This window comes from Oncorhynchus mykiss, chromosome 26 (assembly GCF_057628025.1).
Source record: "Oncorhynchus mykiss isolate SJ-2025 chromosome 26, ASM5762802v1, whole genome shotgun sequence".
Taxonomy (NCBI): domain Eukaryota; kingdom Metazoa; phylum Chordata; class Actinopteri; order Salmoniformes; family Salmonidae; genus Oncorhynchus; species Oncorhynchus mykiss.
The window spans coordinates 15,776,476-15,799,453 of NC_143047.1; the positions used below are offsets into that span (position 1 = coordinate 15,776,476).

The 22,978-nt window shown below is 42.5% G+C and overlaps 1 protein-coding gene across 2 annotated transcripts; it reads right to left on the reverse strand.

Moving 5' to 3' along the window:
- Nucleotides 1-1,571: 1,571 nt before the first annotated feature.
- On the reverse strand, nt 1,572-19,084 carry LOC110506457 (ubiquitin-conjugating enzyme E2 Q2). 2 transcript variants are annotated; one of them, XM_021586080.3, is made up of 13 exons: nt 18,385-19,084; nt 17,221-17,325; nt 11,515-11,637; nt 10,528-10,584; nt 10,189-10,344; nt 9,342-9,426; nt 9,163-9,223; nt 8,975-9,065; nt 8,827-8,885; nt 8,515-8,563; nt 8,317-8,412; nt 7,377-7,443; nt 1,572-4,926 (listed from the first exon to the last, which is right to left on the reverse strand). In XM_021586080.3, exons 1-13 carry the CDS (start codon nt 18,541-18,543, stop codon nt 4,895-4,897), a joined length of 1,140 nt encoding a protein of 379 aa, XP_021441755.1. In that variant the 5' UTR covers nt 18,544-19,084; the 3' UTR covers nt 1,572-4,894. The 2 variants fall into 2 exon arrangements, with proteins under 2 accessions (XP_021441755.1, XP_021441757.1); XM_021586082.3 differs by having other exon boundaries at nt 10,204-10,344; nt 18,385-18,976.
- Nucleotides 19,085-22,978: the final 3,894 nt, after the last annotated feature.

Below are 22,978 nucleotides of genomic sequence, written 5' to 3' on the forward strand. Positions count from 1 at the left end.
AAGGAATAGCCAGCATGATCCCAGTCTCAATATGGGCTCTGTAGAGGTAATCACAGTGACACACTCTCCTTCCACCCCCCCGAAGCCATCCTCGCTGTCACTCTCCAGACTGGCCTGTCAGACCTGGAGCCGGGCAGGCAGTCAGGAGACAGGCTGAGGAGACACAGATTATGGCCAGAGCCAGGTAATGAGGTTTGCTCCCCTGCAGCCAGAGGTCAGTCAGCCAAGACTTCAGATCAACAAAAAAAAAAAGACTGAAATAAAAATACATTTCAATAATAGGCAATTAGCCTTGCTAACCGTGGAGCTCCACTTCCCGCCTGTCTCGCTCTCTTTCCTCCCTCATCCGTTCAGTCAGAGAACTGCTTGCCCTGCATACAAATTATCCAGAAATATGATTAAAGCGATGAATGTTTTACAATGGAAAATGTAGTTCGTCTTTGGCATGCCCTGAGACCGTTGTGGGTAGGCCTTTTAAGTGAGAGGTTGCTCTGTTTGACTGGGTCCACTCTACCTTGTGATTGGCCAGTGGGCTTTAAAAGGCTTTCCAAATGCACAATGTCTGTACTTGGTTTGATTGGTTTATAACCATAACTGTTCATGCAGAGATGAGAACAGCGACCAGTATAGAGGGATTTGAAGGAGGACATGTTTGTCTGAAAAGGAACTGTGTGTTTACGACTACAGCAATGCTCCTTGTAATAACCCAGGGATTCATTTGGCTTTTACATCAGACTTCATCTATGGGATTGCTCAAACCCTGCCAACTCACTCCACCACTGTGGCTCCAAAGTATCGATGAGGGAATATGAGGGGACCAGACTTGACTTGTGATAGTCATGTCAAAATATCAATCATGAAAACAGCTACTGAGGGAGAATGTTCCAAATGTATCACATGGACAAAATACAGCATTGAAGTTCCAAGAACACAGTGGCCTCCATTCTTAAATGGAAGAAGTTTGGAACCACCAAGACTCTTCCTAGAGCTGGCCGCCCGGGCCAAACTGAGCATTCGGCGGAGAAGGGCCTTGGTCAGGGAGGTGACCAAGAACCCGGAGGTCACTAACAAGAGTTCTAAGATTCCTCTATTTTCCAAATGAACCGTTTCAATACATTTCTGTAACAATGTTCCAGCACCCTCTAGTGGCATCTGCTGCAAGCAGAGAAAATACAAACTATTAGTATGGATTTTCTGCCCAAAATATCCCTGATATGTATTGAAGAAGTCAAACCATCTATTGAAGTGGTATCACCATACTAGCCATTCAAGCCCAACTCAGTGTTCCAGATCCAGTGTGATTGCATTGCACTTCCATTAGCAAAAAAACATTGCTTTTAGGACTTAAAACACTCAGGAAGCCATTCCTCTCTGCCCTTTTGGTTCTCACTAGAGAACAGCCAAATCTGAATCTTTATGTATAGGACACTTGTCATTTTGGCCATCAGATAGTGACAAGTGTCCACTACAAGGGCATATTTATCACCATTCATGGTTTCAGCCTTAAGCGAGGGTCCTATATAAAATACTAATACAGCTCTGTATCACATCTCAAATAGTACACAGGAGTATTTAATCAAATTCTTTATTCATAAACTTGATGCAAGTTTACAAATTACTGTACATGGTCAAAATAACCCTTGCAATGAAAAAAAAAACACAATAAAACCAAAGCATGCGAACAGTGCATAACTTTATAGCCCGCTCAGTCGCCAATCACAAAATTAAGCCAGAAAAGGAACCAATAATTAGTTTCAGGTCTCAAACCAAAATCTCCAAAGCACTGGGTTGTTAGACAAGTGGTCTGGATCTGTATAAGAGTTGTAATTCACTGCACAACTGACATTAGAACAGACATGGTGCCTTCCACGGCGTTAAATGCCCATTTGACGTCTGCTCTGATGACACAGGGATTTAAAATTGTAAGAGGTGGAGTCCTGCTCTGGACAGAATAGTATAGTAGGTCATTCGTTTCCGATCTCATACTTTAACACACGGGTGGGACGCCCATAAGTGTTGGACAGCCGTTTTGCAATTTTTATCCTTTAGAACTAACCTGATCTGGTGTCAGACTTACACGAATCCGTTCCCAGAGATGGGGTTTACAGAGACAGCATCTACCGACCTGTGAAAACTAATATAGATGATCCAACCTGATAAACCAAAACTGTCCAGTCCACACACCTTAGTCCCTAGAGGGAAAGTACTTGAGATATCTACATGCAAAAGACTACAAAACCAGGAGGTACAGGATCACGATGAAGATGTCCTAGACTAGAAAAACAAAAGACCCAAGACAATGAGGTTAAATGAGCTTAAATGGGTGAGGTAAAGCATTGGTTCACCTTTCAGTGTCACAAAATTGATCTGGAGGGATTGAATGAGAGATAGCGCATCACTCCACCACACCCTGCTTACCACTACAGTCTTACCAGTCACTACTTTAAAGATATTCAGACAAGCCAAATGGAGAGTGAGCAGGCCAATGGTTACTGCAACGGTTACTGTAATTATAGGAGGGGGAAACAATTTGGAAGAAAAAAAATAGTAACAAAAATAATTGCATCGTGACATTTGTGAAACAATCCCTTGCTAAGTCAAGTGTGCAGTAGCCATGTATCCCTGAGTTTGCTTCTCCAGAGAACACAGGGAGGGAGTTTCTAGCCAGGGCATGTTCACGATGAGGTCAGCCATGTGGGAAAGCAGTGGCACACTTGGTACCAATACGTAACGTCTATGACAATGATCAACGGTTATCCATGTGTAGTAGACATATTTGGTAATGAAGTCAATCACCATATTGGGTTGAATAGTAATAAACCTCTAAATGAGTCTTCAGTGCCACCATTTTGACAGAACGTGATGCATTGTGTTATACAGGTGGGGTGGCTGACATTACAACAAATACAAGGTAGATGGAGCGTAATTATACATTAGATGCCCATTACTAGTATTTTTTACAAGGGCGACATAGTTCTGGATGAGGTTAGTGTGTTGGGCTGACCAACAGTGTTGAACAAACAAAAAATAGGAATATTTACTAGGAACAAGTTGGTTCCTATGCTGGTTTTTGAGACAGATGTCTAACAAAGTGGATAACACCCACACACAAAAAAAAACACCTTTTAATGTGTGTAATAACATTAAATCAAATATCACACAATATTCTGCATATTATTCATATAGCTAAGACTTGGCATGCTCCAGGTTTGACAGTGCTGAGGATGGTCATGAGTTAGGGGTTCATGACCCCACTGAAAAGGTTCCTTCCATCACTGACAACAAAGATCATGAGGTGGTCAGGTCATAAGTGAATAATCAGACACAAAATAAGGTACTAGAGAGGGGAGGCAAAGGATGGAAATCACTGGTGCTCAGTCTTTTGTTGAAGGCATTACTACACACACACACACACACACCTTATAGTCAGACCTGAAAATCTCTCTTTAAAATCAAATATTTTATTATTGAGCATGTGGTATGAAGTGAAGTCCACTGTAGCAATGAGGGGCATGGATGGGCGATCTGAGTGTGTGAACAAGCTAGTTAGACCATGGATTCAAATGAAGCAGGGGACTGCACTGAGCCGTTTTCAAATTATTGCGTGTACAGATAACTTCCTAACGATTGTGTGCATAGCCTTACTGAAAGGTTCATCAAGTTTGTGTCACCGGGGAAATTAGCCAGCATATCTGGAATGCCCAAAAAGCACCACTGTCGCATTGCGTAAAAGGAATGGTGTCACTTTTGAACATATCAAACCACTAACAAAAAAATACAAGTTTTTCAATTTATACAGGAAAACAATAGTAGTCATTATGCTTACATAAAAACATGGTTTAAAGGTGTTCCTTTTAAATTCTGCAAGAGTATCCATGAAGCAAATGCTTTGTTATCCTACATCTGAAAATGCACCTTGATTGATGCCCCTGCTATAGCCAAGGGTATACTAACGCAGTCTCGGCCCACTCGAACCCCAAGACCCACACAAGGTTACATTAAAAACAATGAAATCAATTCTCAGAAATACAACTTTACAAGTTTTACATGGAGTTAAATTCAACTACATTACAGTGATTAAATCCAACCTGCCTTTGCTAAGCCTGGTCATATTTCCGAAAGCAGCCTGAGAGGAGATTGGGCTGGGTGGTGGTGGAGGCGGCCAACACCTCTTGTGCTCAACAGGATAGCCTCCATTAAGCTGTCTCAGTCCCACTTTTGGTAAGGAGTCTATAGCTCTCCTCTCTCCATTCAGGGCCTTTGGCTTTTGTAGACCAGGCATTTTTAAGGAAATAAGCCTCAGGAGGACATGTTATTCCAGAAGGAGGAATCTTGGCAATATACAGATACACAAGCACAGACATAAGAGGCCATCAATGGCGAGTGAGGTGGTTCTCATTCCCACTACCAGTGTTTCATTGTCTATCCCAGCCTCCAATGTCACAAGGGGAATGTCAACCGTCATTCTCTGTTCCAGTCTGTGGCCGGAGAATCTCAACCCCAGTCACGTAACAGACAGCTTCAGTCACTAGCAAAAGCCATGCCTCAACCAGAAATCACAGGCAGTAAGTAAGCTCTTCTTTGCTTGCCCAGAGTAGGATTTAAGGGAGTTGCACAAGATATGGAGTTCATTCAATGCTCAAGGGATTAGGGGTGAGATTGTAACAAAGGAAGCGATTGCACAAGTGCAAGAAAGATAAATAGCTAGAGGGTGGATCCACTATTGAGAAGTGGATATGGTCAGTGAGGTGGTTGGTCAGTGGGGGGGGGGGTTTAACAGAATGGGTGGAACTGGCTGGGGAACAAACTCCCAATGAAAACAACTCCAGTTAGAGGGAAAAGAAAAGTATGGGGTGGGAAAGGTGGTCCCAGTGGAGGCATGGCAACAGTCCTCTTACCCATCCTCCTTAGGGGGAGTGTACCAGCCTACAAGGATCAGACAAGAGACAGTGCACTCAGTTATACTGGACAAAACAGTCAGTTCATCCTAGACAGTAGGAATGAGCAAAGAGGTAGCTGTATTTTATCTTGACCTAAGAACAATCACTATAGCTGCCATATGAAACCCTCTTGGTGCTGGTAATACACTACCAAAAGTATGTAGACACCTGCTCGTTGAACATCTCATTCCAAAATATTGAGCATTAATATGAAGTTGGTCCCCTCTTTGCTACGATAACAGCCTCCACTCTTCTGGGAAGGCTTTGGAACATTGCTGCGGGGACTTGCTTCCATTCAGCCACAAAAGCAATAGTGGGGTCGGGCACTGATGTTGGGCGATGCTGCCTGGCTTGCAGTCGGCGTTCCAATTCATCCCAAAAGGTGTTCGATGGGGTTGAGGTCAGTGCTCGGTGAAGGCCAGTCAAGTTCTTCCACACCAATCTCGACAAACCATTTCTGTATGGACCTCGCTCAGGGGCATTGTCATGCTGAAACAGTAAAGGGCCTTCCCCAAACTGTTGCCACAAAGTTGAAAGCATAGAATTGTCTAGAATGTCATTGAATGCTGTATCGTTAAGATTTCCCTTCACTGTAACCAAAGGGGCCTAGCCCAAACCATGAAAAACAGACAGACCATTATATCTCCACCAAACTTAACAGTTGGCTATATGCATTCGGCAGGCAGCGTTCTTCTGGCATCCGCCAAACCCAGATTCGTCCATTGGACTGCCAGATGGTTAAGTGTGATTTATCACTCCAGAGAACGCATTTCCACTGCTCCAGAGTTCAATTGTGGTGAGCTTTACACCACGCCAGTCGACGCTTGGCATTGCACATGGTGATCTTAGGATTGTGTGTGGGTGCTCGGCTATGGTAATCCATTTCATGAAGCTCCTGACGAACAGTTCTTGTGCCAACGTTGCTTCCAGAGACAGTTTGGAACTGGGTAGTGTGTTGCAACCGAGGAAAGACGTTACGCGCTTCAGCACTCGGTGGTCTCGTTCTGTTTGTGTGGCATATCACTTGGCAGCTGTGCCGTTGTTGCTGCTAGAAGATTCCACTTCAAAAATAACAGCACATACTGTTGGCCCGGGGCAGCTCTAACAGGGGAGAAATTTGACAAACTGGCATCCTGTAACGGTGCCACGTTGAAAGTCACAAAGCTTTTCAGTAACAATGTTGGTCTATGGTGATTGCTTGGCTGTGTGCTTCATTTTACACACCTGTCAGTAACGGGTGTGGCTGAACTAGCCGAATCCACTAATTTGAAGGGGTGTCAACATACTTTGGTGTGTGTGTGTGTGTGTGAGATATATATATATTTGAAGTCAGAAGTTCACATACACCATGGACAAATACATTTAAACTCAGTTTTTTCCCAATTCCTGACATTTAATCTTAGTAAAAAATTCCATTTTAGGTAAGTTAGGATCACCACTTTATTTTAAGAATGTGAAATGTCAGAATAATAGTAGAGATAATGATTTATTTCAGCTTTTATTTCTTTCATCGCATTCCCACTGGGTCAGAAGTTTACATGCACTCAATTAGTATTTGGTAGCATTGCCTTTAAATAGTTTAACTTGGGTCAAACATTTCAGGTAGCCTTCCACAAGCTTCCCACGATAAATTGGGTGAATTGGGGCCCATTCCTTCTGACAGAGCTGGTGTAACTGAGTCAAGTTTGTAGGCCTCCTTGCTCGCACATGCTTTTTCAGTTCTGCCCACAAATTCTGTGGGATTGAGGTCAGGGCTTTTTGATGGCCACTCCAATACCTTGACTTTGTTGTCCTTAAGCCAGTTTGCCACAACTTTGGAAGTATGCTTGGGGTCATTGTCCATTTGGAAGACCCATTTTCGATCAAGCTTGAGATGTTGCTTCAATATATCCACATAATTTTCCTACCACATGATGCCTTCTATTATGTTAAGGGCACCAGTCCCTCCTGCAGCAAAGCACCCCCACAACATGATGCTGCCACCCCCGTGCTTCATGGTTGGGATGGTTCTCTTCAGCTTGCAAGCCTCACAATTTTTCCTCCAAACATAACAATGCTCACTATGGCAAAACAGTTTTATCAGACCAGAGGACATTTCTCCAAAAAGTACATACTATTGTTTGTACAGATGAGCGTGGTACCTTCAGGCGTTTGGAAATTGCTCCCAAGGATGAACCAGACTTGGAGGTCTAGTGAAATAATCTGTCTGTAAACAATTGCTGGAAAAATTGTGTGTGTCATGCACAAAGTAGATGTCTTAACCAACTTGCCAAAACTAGTTTGTTAACAAGAAATTTGTGGAGTGGTGTATGTAAACTTCCAACTTCAACTGTACACACACACTGTATTTTCACAACCACTGACTGATATATGGAGGGATGTAATCTCAATGTCAAATAGGATACAAGATGTGTAAGTGAACATGGTAACACTCACCGTTCTTTTCATGGATCTGGACCAGGGATTTGTATGACTGCTGTGCTCTGGCAAGATTGTATTGGTTCTGAAACAAAAACAGCACATATATTGAACTTGTGCTTATGAATGCCCCAAGAAGTGTAAAGGTTAATTTATATATTGGGGAGACACAGGACTAAGCACCATCACGTACAAGTACATTTGTTTGGTGAAGTCTGACCGTACGGTGGAGGCCTTTCTATCAGCTTCTCCCAAAGAATTTTGCCACTCGTACTGATATCATGCTGCGTTCGCGCCCTCCGATGCGGGTTTATTAAAATTCAGCATCAGAGGAACTGACTCTTATAAGGCCAGAGTCCTATCAATCCAGTGACAGAAACATTGGTATTCTTATGTTTTTGATTAATAGGTACATTTCTGGCATTCTATTAACCATTTTACCTACCCAACATTAGTAACCTCAGGACAAATATGATAAACACTTTCATTAGACAGGATATGACAATATAGCTAAGTATCAAGTCTTTCTTTGGTGTACATAGTTAGATCCTAACGTTTAAAGAACAGAGGTTATCAAGCAAGAGGGCCCAAGATTCCTTGAAACTACAGCTTGTCTATCAATATCCCTGTCATTTGGTTTGCTCCGAAGTCTACTGGGATCCCAGAGCCAGATTAGTGTGACTGAGAGAGAAACGACAGCATGAAGTGGACCCGTGTGAAGCGTCAGCATTAAGAGATCAGCAGCATCGCACTGTCTCAGCAGCACTAAGTAACAATGTCCTGTTTAAATGAAGTGCTGGGGGCTTAGACACCTCATTTCCATAGAGCAGCATGGACCAGCTGGCCACACACACAGCTCACCCCTTTATCCATGTCAGAACACAGTGTCAATACACCCTGTAGTATACACCATGTTCACACATTTCAAAGCTCTCTGCCCCCTTAAAACAATGCTTACCTTATTGGCTCCAAACTGCACTCTGGCTTTTCCCTTGACTAAAGTGGCGTTGATCTGCATGATTACAGACTCTATGGAATAGGCACTGCTCCAGCCCTGAAATCAAGTGGCGATACATCGTCAATGCACTAGCATTTACCTCCACTGTGAAATAACAGTGGACCAGTTAACTGACATTCAGAGGCATAAAAAACATACCTGTTTTGTGAGAAGCTCCATGCACAGGGCACCACCTCCAAGAACATAACTTAGAAGACAGCAGGTGAAAGGAAAACATTAGAATATGTAGACATTAAGTGATCAAAAGACCACAATAAATCTCTTATCCACAAGCACAGATGATCTCCTTTTAGCTAAACTGTCACTTCTGACATTCAGCCTTTCACTGGCTGTTGACAATTAGTTTAGACCAGAAGAGACCGCCCTTCCTTCACGGTTAAGTGAGGGGAGCAACTCAGTCACAGCGGAAACACAAAGCCATTCCACTCATACGCAGTGAACTGAACTCACCCTCCAGACAGCACAGGAGAAGCCACCCGTACAAATGGTGGATCAAAGGGGAAATTATCCTGCAGGTAGAGCACAAAATAGCATTAAAACAAGAACAGTCAACACTACCAAACTGGCTCTGCTTTCTAGTATCAGCATTGGTACTTACTTTATATGAGAAGTTTAGCAGAATGTAATCCATTCCCTCCTTTTCCTTTAAAACCTGCAGGTCACTGTGTAGGGGACTGTCTGGATCTACGCTGTTGAGCAAATGGAGCGCATCATAATACGCCATATAATACATCACATGCTAGAATTATACAGTACTGTCAACTCCTATGGTAAACAGTTACTTACGTCCTCAGCTTGACGTGCCATTCATACAAGCTGTCATTGACCAGCTCCACTGAATAGATACCTGGAAGAGAATGCATAGTCTGGTATGTGACATTCTGAATCAAACTGTCATTTGTGTATTTATTTTCTTTGCGCCGTATCCGAAGAGCTTTCTAGTGCTGCTGCAGTGAAGTACGTACCCATCTTGTAACTCTGGGACCGGTATATCTCCCGGAGCTCCTTCATGAGGCGGTCTGAGGCCTGCACTGAACCAGACACCGCACCCTGCAACACACACAGGGTAATACACCGACACCCAAACATGCAGCACAATCAATGATAATAATGCACATAGACCCCACCACGATTAAATCAAATGTTTACAGGCTCAGTTCAAATATGCTAATAGCTCTGCATTTAGATAAAATGTCTACAAACTATAAATTAACAGTTATTGATCAGCATAGAGACAAAATGCTTCAGAACTAACTGGCAGTATACAGTTCGCTACAGTATATGGGGAGAATTTCACAGGTTCCATAGCAACGCTCTCATCTGTGATAATGATAGATTTGAAGAGCTGAGCCATTGAATGCAGTAGGGACTTTGGAGGATGAGAGAAGAGAATCTCATTTATAAGTCTCAGAGCTGCTCACAGACCTTAGGGGAAACGGCTGTATTCCAAAGCAACAATTAAGAAAGCTATGTGTAAATGTTAGATCATACGATTACAATCAGAATGACTAATTACTGTCATTTAGCCTACGCAATCCATGTTGATTATGTCCTTGTTTACAAATTGGAGTCCTAAACAGCATAATCTGGGTGTACTGCATAGATAAGAAATTCCATCAGTAAAACACTGATCGAAAAACAAATGGAAAACGCATGCATTCAGAACCACCTGAAACTGGTTAGATGCATATTGGCTATATCATAAAAGGTCACTAGACATCCCAGTGTAACAGTGCTGGGTCCAGTAAACTGTTCTAAGCCTGACAGGTATTCCCCATGCATCCCCCAAAAGCGTATAAAATGTCACCTTACCGAATGAGCACTTACGTTCAAGTGGTCCTGCCTCTGGTTCTTGCGGATCTTCTCCAGGATGGCCAGGTTCTCCTTCTCGATGCCGTCATCCTCAGACTTCTTCCCATCCACTGGCTCCTCCTCTTTCATCTCATAGTGGTCCAGGTCTTCAATGTCCTGCTGGCACAACACACAACGACAAGATAAGAGCATTAGAAGACATATTACTTCAAGTTAACACTTGCAAATATGTGTGATTGGTATTGACTATCTAGTCGAGCTTGACGTCCAGTATAGCTCAGCTCATATCAGCATGGTAATGTGCAGTGCTATATGGAATGACATTTATTTGAAAAGGACCTCTCCCATTTCCTCTTCTTCCTCCTCTTCGGACGTGACCTCATCTGTGACCCCATGCTAAAGATAAAAACAGAGAAAGATGAGTTCATAGACAGTTCAATCTCATTCCTAACATGCCTCTGTCACGTCTGAAGTCTAGTAACAAAAAACAGATATTTGTAGGAATTTTCTGAAATGTGTAAAAACCAGTAAGCGAGTTTCTGGGTAGTCAGAAACAACATTCCTCGTCTTGCATAGCACAACAGCGCCTCCCGTCCCCTTTCTTTCAGCCCAAGAATCAATGTTAGCGTTTAAAGCACAGCTGTACAGGCTGCTACTGCTTAACATTCATCCTCTGCTTCGGTCATTCTAATTTCTCAAGTAGACAATATGAGGCTACGGTTGTGTCTTCATTGGTTTCTAGGTAAAATATGCTAGCACCTCCCACTGACCACGAGCACAGGAAGAGTCTATTGATTCCATCTCCAGGACTCTGCACTAATCATTAATGTCTGTGCTGATGGACGGTTTCAAGACAGTATTAGGTTCTTCATGCAGGTTTTTAAACCCTTTCATTAGCTAAGTGTCTTCAATCTCCTTGGTAGCTTTGACAATAAAACTAAACAAAAGGATTATGCACATGACTCACTTTATGTGAAAGGAGATGGTCTTCATGAAAAAGCCACTAGGTGTTTTTTTTTACAAATATTTTTATTTAACTAGGAAAGTCAGATAAGAACAAATTCTTATTTACATTGACGGCCTGCTCCGGCCAAATCCGGACGACACTGGGCCAATTGTGCGCCGCTCTATAGGACTCCCAATCGCGGCCGGATGTGATACAGCCTGGAGTCGAACCAGGTACTATAGTGACACCTCTTGCACTGAACCTTAGACCGCTGCGCCACTCGGGAGACCCCTACTTCAATGCCATCCAATGGATAATATATAGGCCTAGTAGTATTTGAAAACCAGAAAACATTTTGAGCGGTCATTAGCCGTCCTTACCTTTCGGTCTTGTCCTACAGGGCCAGCAGGGAGGGGCTGGTCCAGCATCTCTACATCTGGGTGCTGGGGCAGGTTGTACAGCCGACAGAGGTCACAGATGAGCCGCTTTAGCTGCTGCAGGAGCTGGGGGACAGTACCAAAAGGGACAGTTAAGAGTTAGGGAGGTCAGGCAGCACTAGATAACACAGCACAGACATGTCACAGATACATTGCCGTGAAAAATGATATTTTACAACAAATGCTATCAGATCTTCAATCAAAACCTAATATAAGATAAAGGGAACCTGAGCAAACAAATAAAACAAATGATAAAACGTGTTTCATTTATTTAATAATAAAAAGTTATGCAACACCCAATGCCTCTGTGTGAAAAAGTAATTTCCCCCGTACGCTCAACTGGTTGTGCCACATATAGCTGCATTGACTGCAACCAAACACTTCCTGTAGTCGTTGTTGATCAGTTTTCACCCATTCCTCCATGCAAAACTGATTTAACTTAGCCACATGTGGGTTTTCGAGCATGAACTGCTCGTTTCAGGACTTGCCACAACATCTCAAAATCAGGTTCAGATCTGGACTTTGACTAGGCCGTTCCAAAACGGTGTGTTTTTCAGCCGTTCTGATGTAGACTTGATTGCGTTTTTTCGATCAGTCTTGCTGCATGAACCAGCAGCACTTCAGCTTAAGCTCAGACAGCCTGATATTCTCAAGTAGAATTTGCTGATACACAGTAAAATCCACTTCAATGAATGCAAGTCATCCAGGTCCTGATGCAGCAAAGTATCCCCAAACCATCACACTACCACCACACTTGACCATTGGTATGAGATTCTTAATGTGGAACGCAGTGTCTGGTTTTCACCAGAAAAATAATCATCAGAATTGCTGACAAATTGTCCATTAGCAACAAATTGTCCATTTTGGAATGGCCTAGTCATAGTTCAGACCTAAACCCACAAAAGTCTCTTGAGTTAAAGCAGTTTTACATGAAAGAGTGGGTCAAAATTTGATTTGAAAGACTGATCAATTGCTTCCTGTAGTTGTTGGTTACAGTCATTGCAGGTGGAACAACCAGGTACTTTGTGTAAGGAGAAAATTAACTTTTCCATTGGATGTGGAATAACTTTATTATATAATGTTTTTTTATTTGTACACTCAACTTCCCTTGATCTTATATTAGGTTTTGGTTGAAGATCTGATAACATTCAGTGTAAGAAAATATGCAAAAACAGAACATTAGAAAGGGGGCAAATACTTTTTCACTGCATTGTACCTCTACCACAGCACACCCTCAGAGACGACATGAAAGGTAAGATTGCGTCAGGGAATGTCAGACACCTTAGCAACAGTAACTTAGTGCAGAAATGTGTACCTCTGCAAGCGTCTCAGTATTGCTATAGAAGAAGCGTATTCTACTGAATGTAGGCCTGGTCCATACATGGTGAAAATGTTGTATAATGCATGGTGCAACAGAGAAAATCTAATCACCACAGATAACTTTAATAAGAGTGCTATAAAATGCAGATCTGGTGGGCTACAAACAGAGCATGCAGTGTGAGTAAGTAGGCCAAGTCAAAGAATGTAGCTACATAAGCAAGATATAGCCTACAGAGAACTCAGCGTTTCCCCTTGGATTTCTTTCAGCAGCAGCAAAAGAAAGGGGGGGGGGGGGTGAGGGCTCGCCCCCCCCCAAGAGATTTTTGGTAGAACCACTGAGAAGGGCTCCTGAGTGGCGCAGCGGTCTGAAGCACTGCATCTCAGTGCTAGAGGCGTCACTACCGACCCTGGTTCAATCCCAGGCTGTACATCACGGGTTAGGTGAGGGTTTGGCCGTCATTGTAAAATAAGAATTTGTTCTTAACTGACTTGCATACCCAAATAAAGGTCACTTGTGATGACTTCAAAAATACATTCTATTCCAAAATGAATGAAAATGTTGACACTATTTGAAATAGAAGGGATCGTGCCACTGCATTGTAGGGAGATGAGGAGCACCACTGCTCACTCCGTTTGCTACAAATATACCTTGTAATGCTGATCTTAAAAAAGGGATTCTCCAGGACTTTTCAATACACAAAGTAGCACTACCGAGCCACAAGCGGTTCCTGAAAGTTGTGTACCACAACCCTTTACAGAATTATAATGCAGCTTCAGTAACACATCAATAGCGACAAATGGTAACTTTTCAGAAAATCTGGGGAAAAAAAGTGACAGAATTCTGCTCCGGCATAAAATGTTCTGTATTTTTTCCCCTTCACCTTAAAGTACTTTTTTTTTTAGGAGAGATTGGTCTCCGTGCAGGCAGCAGCTCAAAAGTTTGATAGACAGTTCTGGTTGTCTAGTAATGGACGTTAGTACCGCTTCAGAAGCCTCATTCCTTTAAGTAAAACACCCGTTCATATCTCCAGAGAATGTTTCGTGTCGGCATTTAAAAATCCATGGTGACGCCAACCCTAATAGACAGACAAACCAGCCATAGCGCTTTCAAGCGACCACATTCCAGTATGTCTGAAAAGGGTTATCGATAAAGGATAGTGAGCCTATTGTAAGTAAACAAATAAATATAAAAAAAATTAGGCTACCCCGTGCTCGCAAAACTAGCCCAAAGATACCTCCATCCCGGCAACACACAAAATGTAGGCTAATTGAGGTAAGACAGTAATTCCTCTCAAATTATGCATGTATGAACTGCACATTGACACATCTAGCCCAGAGAGTTATAAAAAATTACTTAGTAGGCTAATAATCGGAGCGGGTTTTAAAGGGACAGGGCTTAATTGCCGAATCTTGCACTTTTTCTACTTACCCAGAGTCAGATGAACTCGTGCAGTTTGAAGGTAGTGTCACAAACCACTGCTAACTAGCATTTGCACTAACACAGATTGGCAACTTCCTTCAAACTGCATGTAGAGATACAAAAAAAAATAGTATCCATGAATTCAGCCGACTCTGGGTATGTAGAAAAGGGCCTAATTGCCAAGTCTCCGCTGCTCAATAAATGTGGGAAACACTGGAGAACTGCTTGGCACAAAAATTGTGATTTCAAAAGGTAATTTTGTTTTGCTAGCAGAGACTCGAATATGTTCGGCTTCATCAATAAGTACATTGACGACATCGTCCCCACAGTGAGTGTACGTACATATCCCAACCAGAAGCCATGGATTACAGGCAACATCTGCGTCGAGCTAAAGGATAGAGCTACAGCTTTCAAGGAGCGGGACACTAATCCGGACGCTTATAAGAAATCCCGAAAGACCTCAGACGAACCATCAAACAAGCAAAGCGTCAATACAGGACTAATATTGAATCCTATTACACTGGCTCTGATGCTCGTCGGAAGTGGCAGGGCATGAAAACTATTAGACTACAGATGAAAAACCAGCCGCGAGCTGCCCAGTGACGCGAGCCTCCCAGACAAGCTAAATGCCTTTTATGCACGCTTCGAGTCAAGCAACACTGCACGAGAGCATGCATAAGAGCACCATAAGAGCATGATAACGCTCCTCGGTAGCCGATGTGAGAAAGACCTTTAAACAGGTCAACATTCACAAAGCCGCAGGGGCAGACGGATTACCAGGACATGCACCCAAAGCATGTGTGGACCAACTGGCAAGTGTCTTCACTGACATTTTCAATCTCTCCCTGACCGAGTCCGTAATACCTACATGTTTCAAGCAGACCACCATAGTCCCTGTGCCCAAGAAAGTGAAGGTAAACTGCTTTGAAAGGCGGGTCATGGCTCACATCAACACCATCACCCCGGAAACCCTAGACCCACTCCAATTCGCATACCGCCACAATATCAATCACACTGGACACTGCCCTTTCCCACCTGGACAAATGGAAAACCTGTGAGAACGCAGCTCATTAACTACAGCTCAGCATTCAACACCATAGTGCCCACAAAGCTCATCACTAAGCTAAGGACCCTGGACCTAAACACCTCCCTCTGCAACTGGATCCTTGACTTCCTGACGGACCACCCCCAGGTGGTAAAGGTAGGCAACAAAACGTCTGCTACGCTGATCCTCAACACTGGGGCCCCTCAGGGGTGCGTGCTTAGTCCCCTCCTGTACTCCCTGTTCACCCACAAGTGTGTGGCCATACACGACTCCAACACCATCATTAAGTTTGCTGATGACACAACAGTGGTAGGCCTGGTCACCGACAACGATAAGACCGCCTATGCCTATAGGGAGGTGGTCAGAAACCTGGCAGTGTGGGGCCAGGACAACAACCTCTCCCTCAAATTGAGCAAGACAAAGGAGCTGATCGTGGACTACAGGAAAAGGCGGCCGAACAGAACCCCATTAACATCGCGGGCTGTAGCGGAGCGGGTCGAGAGTTTCTATCATGGTCCAAACACACCAAGACAGTCGTGAAGGGGCATGACAACAGATCCTCAACATCCCCAAAAGGTTCTACAGCTGCACCATCGAGAGAATCCTGACCGGTTGCATCACCACCTGGTATAGTAACTGCTCGGCATCTGACCATAAGGCGCTACAGAGGGTAGTGCGTAAGGCCCAGTACATCACTGGGGCCAAGCTTCCTGCCATCCAGGACCTATATACTATGCGGTGTCAGTGGAAAGTCTCAAAAAATTGTCAAAGACTACAGTCACCCAAGTCATAGACTTTTCTCTGCTCCCCGCACTGCAAGCGGTACCAGAGCATCAGGTCTAGGACCCAAAGGCACCTTTAACAACCCCAAGCCATAAAACTGGCCACTGGATTATTTACATTGACACCCCCACACCTCCATTTGTTTTTTTACACTGCTGCTACGCACGGTTTATCATCTAGTCATAGTCACTTCACCCCTACCCACATGTACAAATTTCCTCGACTAACATGTATCCCCGCACATTGACTCGGTACCGGTACCCCCTGTATATAGCCTCATTATTGTAATTTTATTGTGTTATTTTATTCATTTTTTGTTTTACTTTAGGTTATTTGGTAAATATTTTCTTAACTCTTTCTGGAACTGCACTGTTGGTTAAGGGCTTGTAAGTAAGCATTTCACAGTAAGGCCAACAGGTGTTGATATTCAGTGCAGGTAACAAATTATTTGATCTCAAATATTCACATGACAAGGCCCTTTGGCCTGCTGAAACTGTCACTGTGGCAGTGTGCCTGTCAAAAAGACCCATCCCTCTGATTCCACATCAGAGGCACTCTCGACACTCACACCAAACATGACAGAGGGCTGTTCTATGATGTTTGAGTGATATGAGGGTGACTTCAAAAGCCTCCGCTGTCTAACAGCTAGAACTAAGACAAGAGGAAAGAGGCAGAGAACAGCCCTGAATTGGTCTAACATTCATCTCCCTTTAACCTCCAATATCGGTTGGAACAGCAGTATGAAATAGGGGAGTTGAGTGACAGCTAGGCTATCAGAAATGCTTTACCCAACAACACCGAAACAGGTATGGTTAATTAGTCATAAGAAGAGATGTGATGGTTCGAAAATCAACCTATTTTTAATTGCTCCGCATAACACAGTTGAAGTTGATTTTATTAATATTCATGTTGTATAATACGGTTGTTTTAGTTTGGATACAAGCATCTGCTAAACAACAAAATTGTAAACAAATACTTCAAATATATAATCGTAATCCAGTTTCATTATTTAAACACTGGGAAATCTCCTTCCTAATCATCCACATACTAGATCAAAGGCTGGGCTTGAAATGGATCTTACCAGGGTGCTGCCCTTTCTGACATCCTCCAGGCGTTCCAACACTTGTGTCAGGCTCGGGTCATCAGAGTCCACAAACCAGATTGGAGGTGTGGAGGGGTACGACTCCTGTAAGACATGGGTTTCAATGAGGGTGAGAGAAGCAAACAAATAAAATCAGCATTATATGGCTGAGAAATGTGATAATTGTTTGGAACAATAACATTGAAATTAAACAGGTGTGACATTGACGTGTCAATCAAACCTGGGAAATCTCAAGTAATTTTAAACAGAAAAAATAAATATCTGATTACTACTTTACATTACCGGAAGCTAAATTAATGTGTTGTGTGATGGTGGCCATTTCACATTCCTTATAGAATGTTAACAAGCCAAGTAACGTTAAGAGCACTGAATTCAATCAATATGCCTGGTCAAACGAACGTAGCAAATTGGAAAATACAAACCAATAGCATAACGTTACAGCTAGCAGATCACCGTCTGTTGACAAGACCAGAAGCTGTTTATTTGACAAGTGATGCTTTTGAATCATGCTAGCTAGCAATTATTTACTGACGTCATTAGTATAGCTAACTTAGTACTTACTTACTGTTGATCATGACCATGAAGCATGAAAATATAACAACCACTACGTTAGCTAGCTAGTTAACTTGTTTGACAATCAACTAACGTTAGAAAATACTGAAGTGTAGATAGCTAACGTTAACAATGTTCATCAGTGACGCAGAAAGCGTGCCTAGCCTAGGCCCTAGCATAATGTCATGCCAGTTTCAGGATAACTTAAGCTAAAATCAACAGGCTTGCTTGTATTTCAGTATTTTAGCTAGCTAACGTTAAGTACGTAGCCTACAATAGTAATATGCAAGTATTTTTACTCATACTAAGTCACTATACTAGAAACAAGTCAGCTACCGTTAGCTAGTTTGCTAACATGCAAATATTTAGACTCCCACTGGAAGTAGAAACAAGTCAAACAAAAACATTGCATGGCTAAAGTAGCTAAATTATAGCTGGCTAACGTTCGACTGGCCACAATTTGCTGAGTGTTTCTTTAACCATCTGTCCGTTCGCCTGTCCCACACTGCCAGGCAAAATAACTGCGTGTTCTAAGCTAACCTACTGTAACTAGTTACCGCGTTAGACATGTCGCCTCGTTTCCCTGCTTACCGTAAGGTTGCAATGTATAATCAACAGTTTTTCTCCAGTCACATTAAACTGACAGTTTAGTTCATCCGGTTTCCAGTCAATAATTCTGAATCGTTCGTGGTTTGGATCAAAAATGGACTCCAGAAACTTCAGTTCGGCCTTCAGCCCCGAAACCGACATCTTCCACGCATCTCCGGCTAGGCCGCTGTGGAGGAGTGAAGTCGGGACTAAAACTGCAGCCACGCAGTCGCGTCCCAAATCAAGCCTTTTAAAACAACGTAATGTCAAAGCGCCTTCAACACAGGTTCGCTAGCTCAATAACAACGCCGTGATTACTCGTCCGTTGTCTTTCCGTTTAGCTAGTATTGTTGTTGATGTTAGCCTTCTGATAGTACAATTTCAAGACCATACAATGTGACTTGGTTGAGTATTCACAGTTCTTTCAATTAGTTGCGTATTTGTTTCGCCGGTCAACAAAGTGATCATGATAATGCCCGCAAAATTGTAACCCAACGCAGGCACAGTGTGTCGTTGATCCCCGGCGCTCAATTGTGATTTCGTCTGGGGTTTAAAAATGGCGTTTCCCCGAGCCTGCAGAATCCCAGCATCCAGTGCGTGCTCAGTTGAGGGGCGGAGGTTAGAACACCAAAATATCGAAATATATAAATCACTTAGACAACTTTGAAACATTTTGTCACAGCAGTCTTTCTGTGTGGTGACTGAGTGAAGTAAACCGTCCTTACCTGGAGCATATTGTTACTAAAATTATAAACGTGTAGCTGGCCAAAGATAGTCCTTTTCCAGGCGGAAGTTTATGCCAATAAAACCATATTTATAATTTAATTGATGACAAGGCAAACCCATGGAAAACTAATCTAATTGGATTGGCTTGCTGATGAGAGAGCAGTCTGACTTTTTAGGGGGTCTTTAATTCACATTTAGCCATCATTTTTGTTGAAGACTGACTTGTTGAGAACACACTACAGATGTCTGTCCTACATTATTGTAGCTATGCCCTTGCACCAGAAGATGTCAGTGTACTACTCTTTTTTAGCTAAATGTTTTTTTAACAAAAAAACTGAACTCAAACAGTAGCTTCTTAACAAAGCATCATGCATGATGTGATGATGATCATTACACAGCACTCTCTGCATTGTAATTCTCAATTTAGTCACACCAACTCCTCACTTAAATGGACAGTGAAAGAATGATGAAACAGGACTTAATCATTGGGTGATGGTAGTCGGATCATTAGCTAATTATGTCTTACAGTCAATATAATAGTAAATATGCTTGTGACAGGTGCAAGTTCACAAGTTATATGATATGTGAATTGTCTAGTGAAGATTTGGATGGGGCGGCAGGTAGCCTAGCGGTTAAGAGCATTTGGCCAGTAACTGAAAGGTCGCTGGTTGGATTCCCCAAGTCAACTAGGTGACAAATCATTCAATGTGCCCTTGAGCAAGGCACTTAACCCTAATTGATGCTGTAAGTTGCTCTGGATAAGAGTGTCTGCTAAATTACTACATTTTTTTCCTTCTAATGGATGGAATCTTTGGAACTATCACGATGCAGCGAGCCCCTCTCAGTTCATCTAAGAATGGCAGCTGTGTGGGGAGATGAGGCTGAACAGAGGGGGGTCCAGTCAGAGGAGAGGAAGATGAGAAAGGCCTCAAATTCAACTGGACAACCAGAATGGGATTCATTGAGCATGCCAAACGTTAAAAGTAAACAATCAAGGCAACCCCTGAGGAGTAAGCCTGTTACCGAGAGATGAGTGAGTGCAGCTGACTGAACGAGGAGAATGCAGTGCTGTCAGCTCCAATCACACCGTCACAAGGCCTGCCCTGGAGCTCAAGAGAAATAAACTTCCCTGTGGCCCTTCTTCAAACCCCAAACAACAACCCAGGCAGAAAGTGTGAGTACATGAGCACTGCAGTGCAGGACACAAGCAACAGTCATGAGCAGACTAAACCCCTGAGATCTGTTACATTTAGACCAAGGTGATTTCCACATAACCCAACTCTGTTTTTGGTTTATTTCATGTAATAACATTTTTATTTAAATTCAGAAAATCGTTGAAAGTTGTTGAAATTATATAGGCTAGATGGGCTTTCCACTTTTCAGCAGCAAATTACACTGAGTGTACAAAACATTAGGAACACCTTCCTAATATTGAGTTGCTCCTGGCAACCATTACCATACCCCATTCAAAGACACTTAAATCTTTTGTCTTGCCCATTCACCCTCTGAATGGCACATATACACAATCCATGACTCAATTGTCTCAAGGCTTAAAAATCCTTCTTTAACCTGTCTCCTCCCCTTCATCTACAACGATTGAAGTGGATTTAATAAGTGACATCAATAAGGAATCATAGCTGGATTCAAGTGTTCTTAATGTTTTGTACACACAGTGTACGTCGGCATTCATTTTGCCTCTACCAAACTAGAGTATATTGGCCACCAGATGGTAGTAGACACCAACATTATATTCCATAAACCTCAAATTTACCAATTGTATTTTTCAAGATGCTGTAATAGGAAAGGCAAATGGCCATCACTAGAGAAGGAGCAGGCTCTCTGCCAAACACCTGCCAAATCACATGCACAGGAAGCCTACAAAACTAAGGCATTCCACACTGCTTTAGTCACTAGCAGCTTAAGGGGACGATGACAAGTCCTCTTTTTCTCTCCAGAGAGGCAGGAGTGGATGGAGGTGACCCCGAGGAGAGGCTGTCTGAATTGTTGTTCTCCACATGCCATTATCCCCAGCCTGTTGTGGCTCCTCTTCTGTCTGGAGTCAGTGCTCATTGACACCATGATCCATCTTCATCTTCAGATGCAGATTGGGATTTAGGGAGATTGCATTTTTAGAAATAGCTACAACATCGTGTCTGCCAGTGAGGGATGGCTGTGTGATTGGGGTTATGGCAACACTGCAGTTGCATCATTCACATAAATAGTGGCTTGAATGCATGCAAGCATTATTAAAAACATCTGTCACTGTAGCACCTCCCATGTCTGCTCTGAACTGGTGCTGCGTCACTTGTCACCCATAGTCATTGAGAATCATAGGCTTTGGTTGTGTGCGAGTGTGCTGACATACTGACTTGTGCTGATATACTGGTATTGGTCCAAACACTTAAAAGACACACCCTAGCCCCTCATCCCTCAAATTAAGTGGACACTTCTGACGATGTATCATGACGTCTGACGAGTATATGATTGCAGGGCAAATACTTGATACACAAACAGAAATTCCAAAATTCTATACCAAAATTACAAATTTTTCTGATTGAATTCAACTATCTTATTAAAACATTAGCCCTAGTGAATAACACAAATAATAACATCTTCCTGAATCATTATAATAAGATTTTTTCAGAGTGAATATAATTGCACTAAAATTGTTTATTTTTTGTATTATTTTTTTGATATTTTTTGTCTGTTTGAGTATTTTCTTGTTAATACCTGTGTTTTGTTTTGTTAGACATGTTTGATGTAGCAATGTAAGTACATTTTTGTATTATGAATAAAATATTAATTAATAAATAAAATAAATAAATACAAAATAAAAATAATTTTAAAAAGGCGCAAGGGAGAAAGGAATGATTTTTCAATGGATCGCCCTTGCCCGGAAATTCATCACTCGTTCATCCCGCGATTATTGTGTTTTCAGCCACCAGAAGCATGTGGGTGCTTTATATGCGCTACAGTCAATTATGATTGCATGTCAACCTATGTTAACTATATAATTATTAATATACGCCTACTGTATGATAGCTAGCGAATTAATTAGCTAACTGACGTTAGCCTGCCTAGCCGGAACTTCTAAAGAAGGAAAATGTTTTATTTCTACAATTTCCAAAAGATAACCAAACAAAAACATAATTACTTTTACGGGACATGTTTGTGCCGTCATGTGCATTAGTAGCACAATTCAACTTTTTACATTCGTTTTAACTTACGTTGTTGACTTCTCCGTTGGCCACCCCACATAGCCTGGTTCCTCTCTAGGTTTCTTCCTGGGTTTTGGCCTTTCTAGGGAGTTTTTCCTAGCCACGTGCTTCTACACCTGCATTGCTTGCTGTTTGGGGTTTTAGGCTGGGTTTCTGTACAGCACTTTGAGATATCAGCTGATGTACGAAGGGCTATATAAATACATTTGATTTGATTTGATGTTGTTTTTAAGTTTTGGCTGACTTTTCTTAGCGGATGAACAATCTTCACAAATTTAATTATGGGGAGTTTCAGGTCCCGGATTGAACATAATTGTACACTTCAAACAAGTGTTTACGTTGCAAACTTCCCTTGCTTGGCTAATCATTTGTACCGCTCACCTAGATGGCGACGGGGATTCCCCCAAGGGCATAAGGCGAGGATAAGTGGACAAGGGTGTGTCTCTTAAGTGTTTGAACCGCTACCACTGTATGTTCATTAGTGACTTTGTGTGTAATGTATTTACAAAGTTGCTTCCATCCATAGAGACAAATCAACCCTATCGTAAATATGTTATATCGTGTCCAAAGTCACACTCCCTGAATCACTGGGCAGATTGAATTGCTCTTGATTAATTTGGAGAGGAACTGAATGGGACTGGAGTGGATGTGGC

Excerpts from the sequence above, each read along its gene's own strand:
- LOC110506457 (XM_021586080.3), bottom strand. The coding sequence starts at position 18,543 with ATGTCGGTTTCGGGGCTGAAGGCCGAACTGAAGTTTCTGGAGTCCATT. Across the intron at positions 9,427-10,188 it reads TGAACGTAAGTGCTCATTCG|GGTGCGGTGTCTGGTTCAGT; the intron begins GTAAGGTGACAT and ends TGTGTGTTGCAG. Across the intron at positions 7,444-8,316 it reads TGCAGTTTGGAGCCAATAAG|AACCAATACAATCTTGCCAG; the intron begins GTAAGCATTGTT and ends TTTTTGTTTCAG.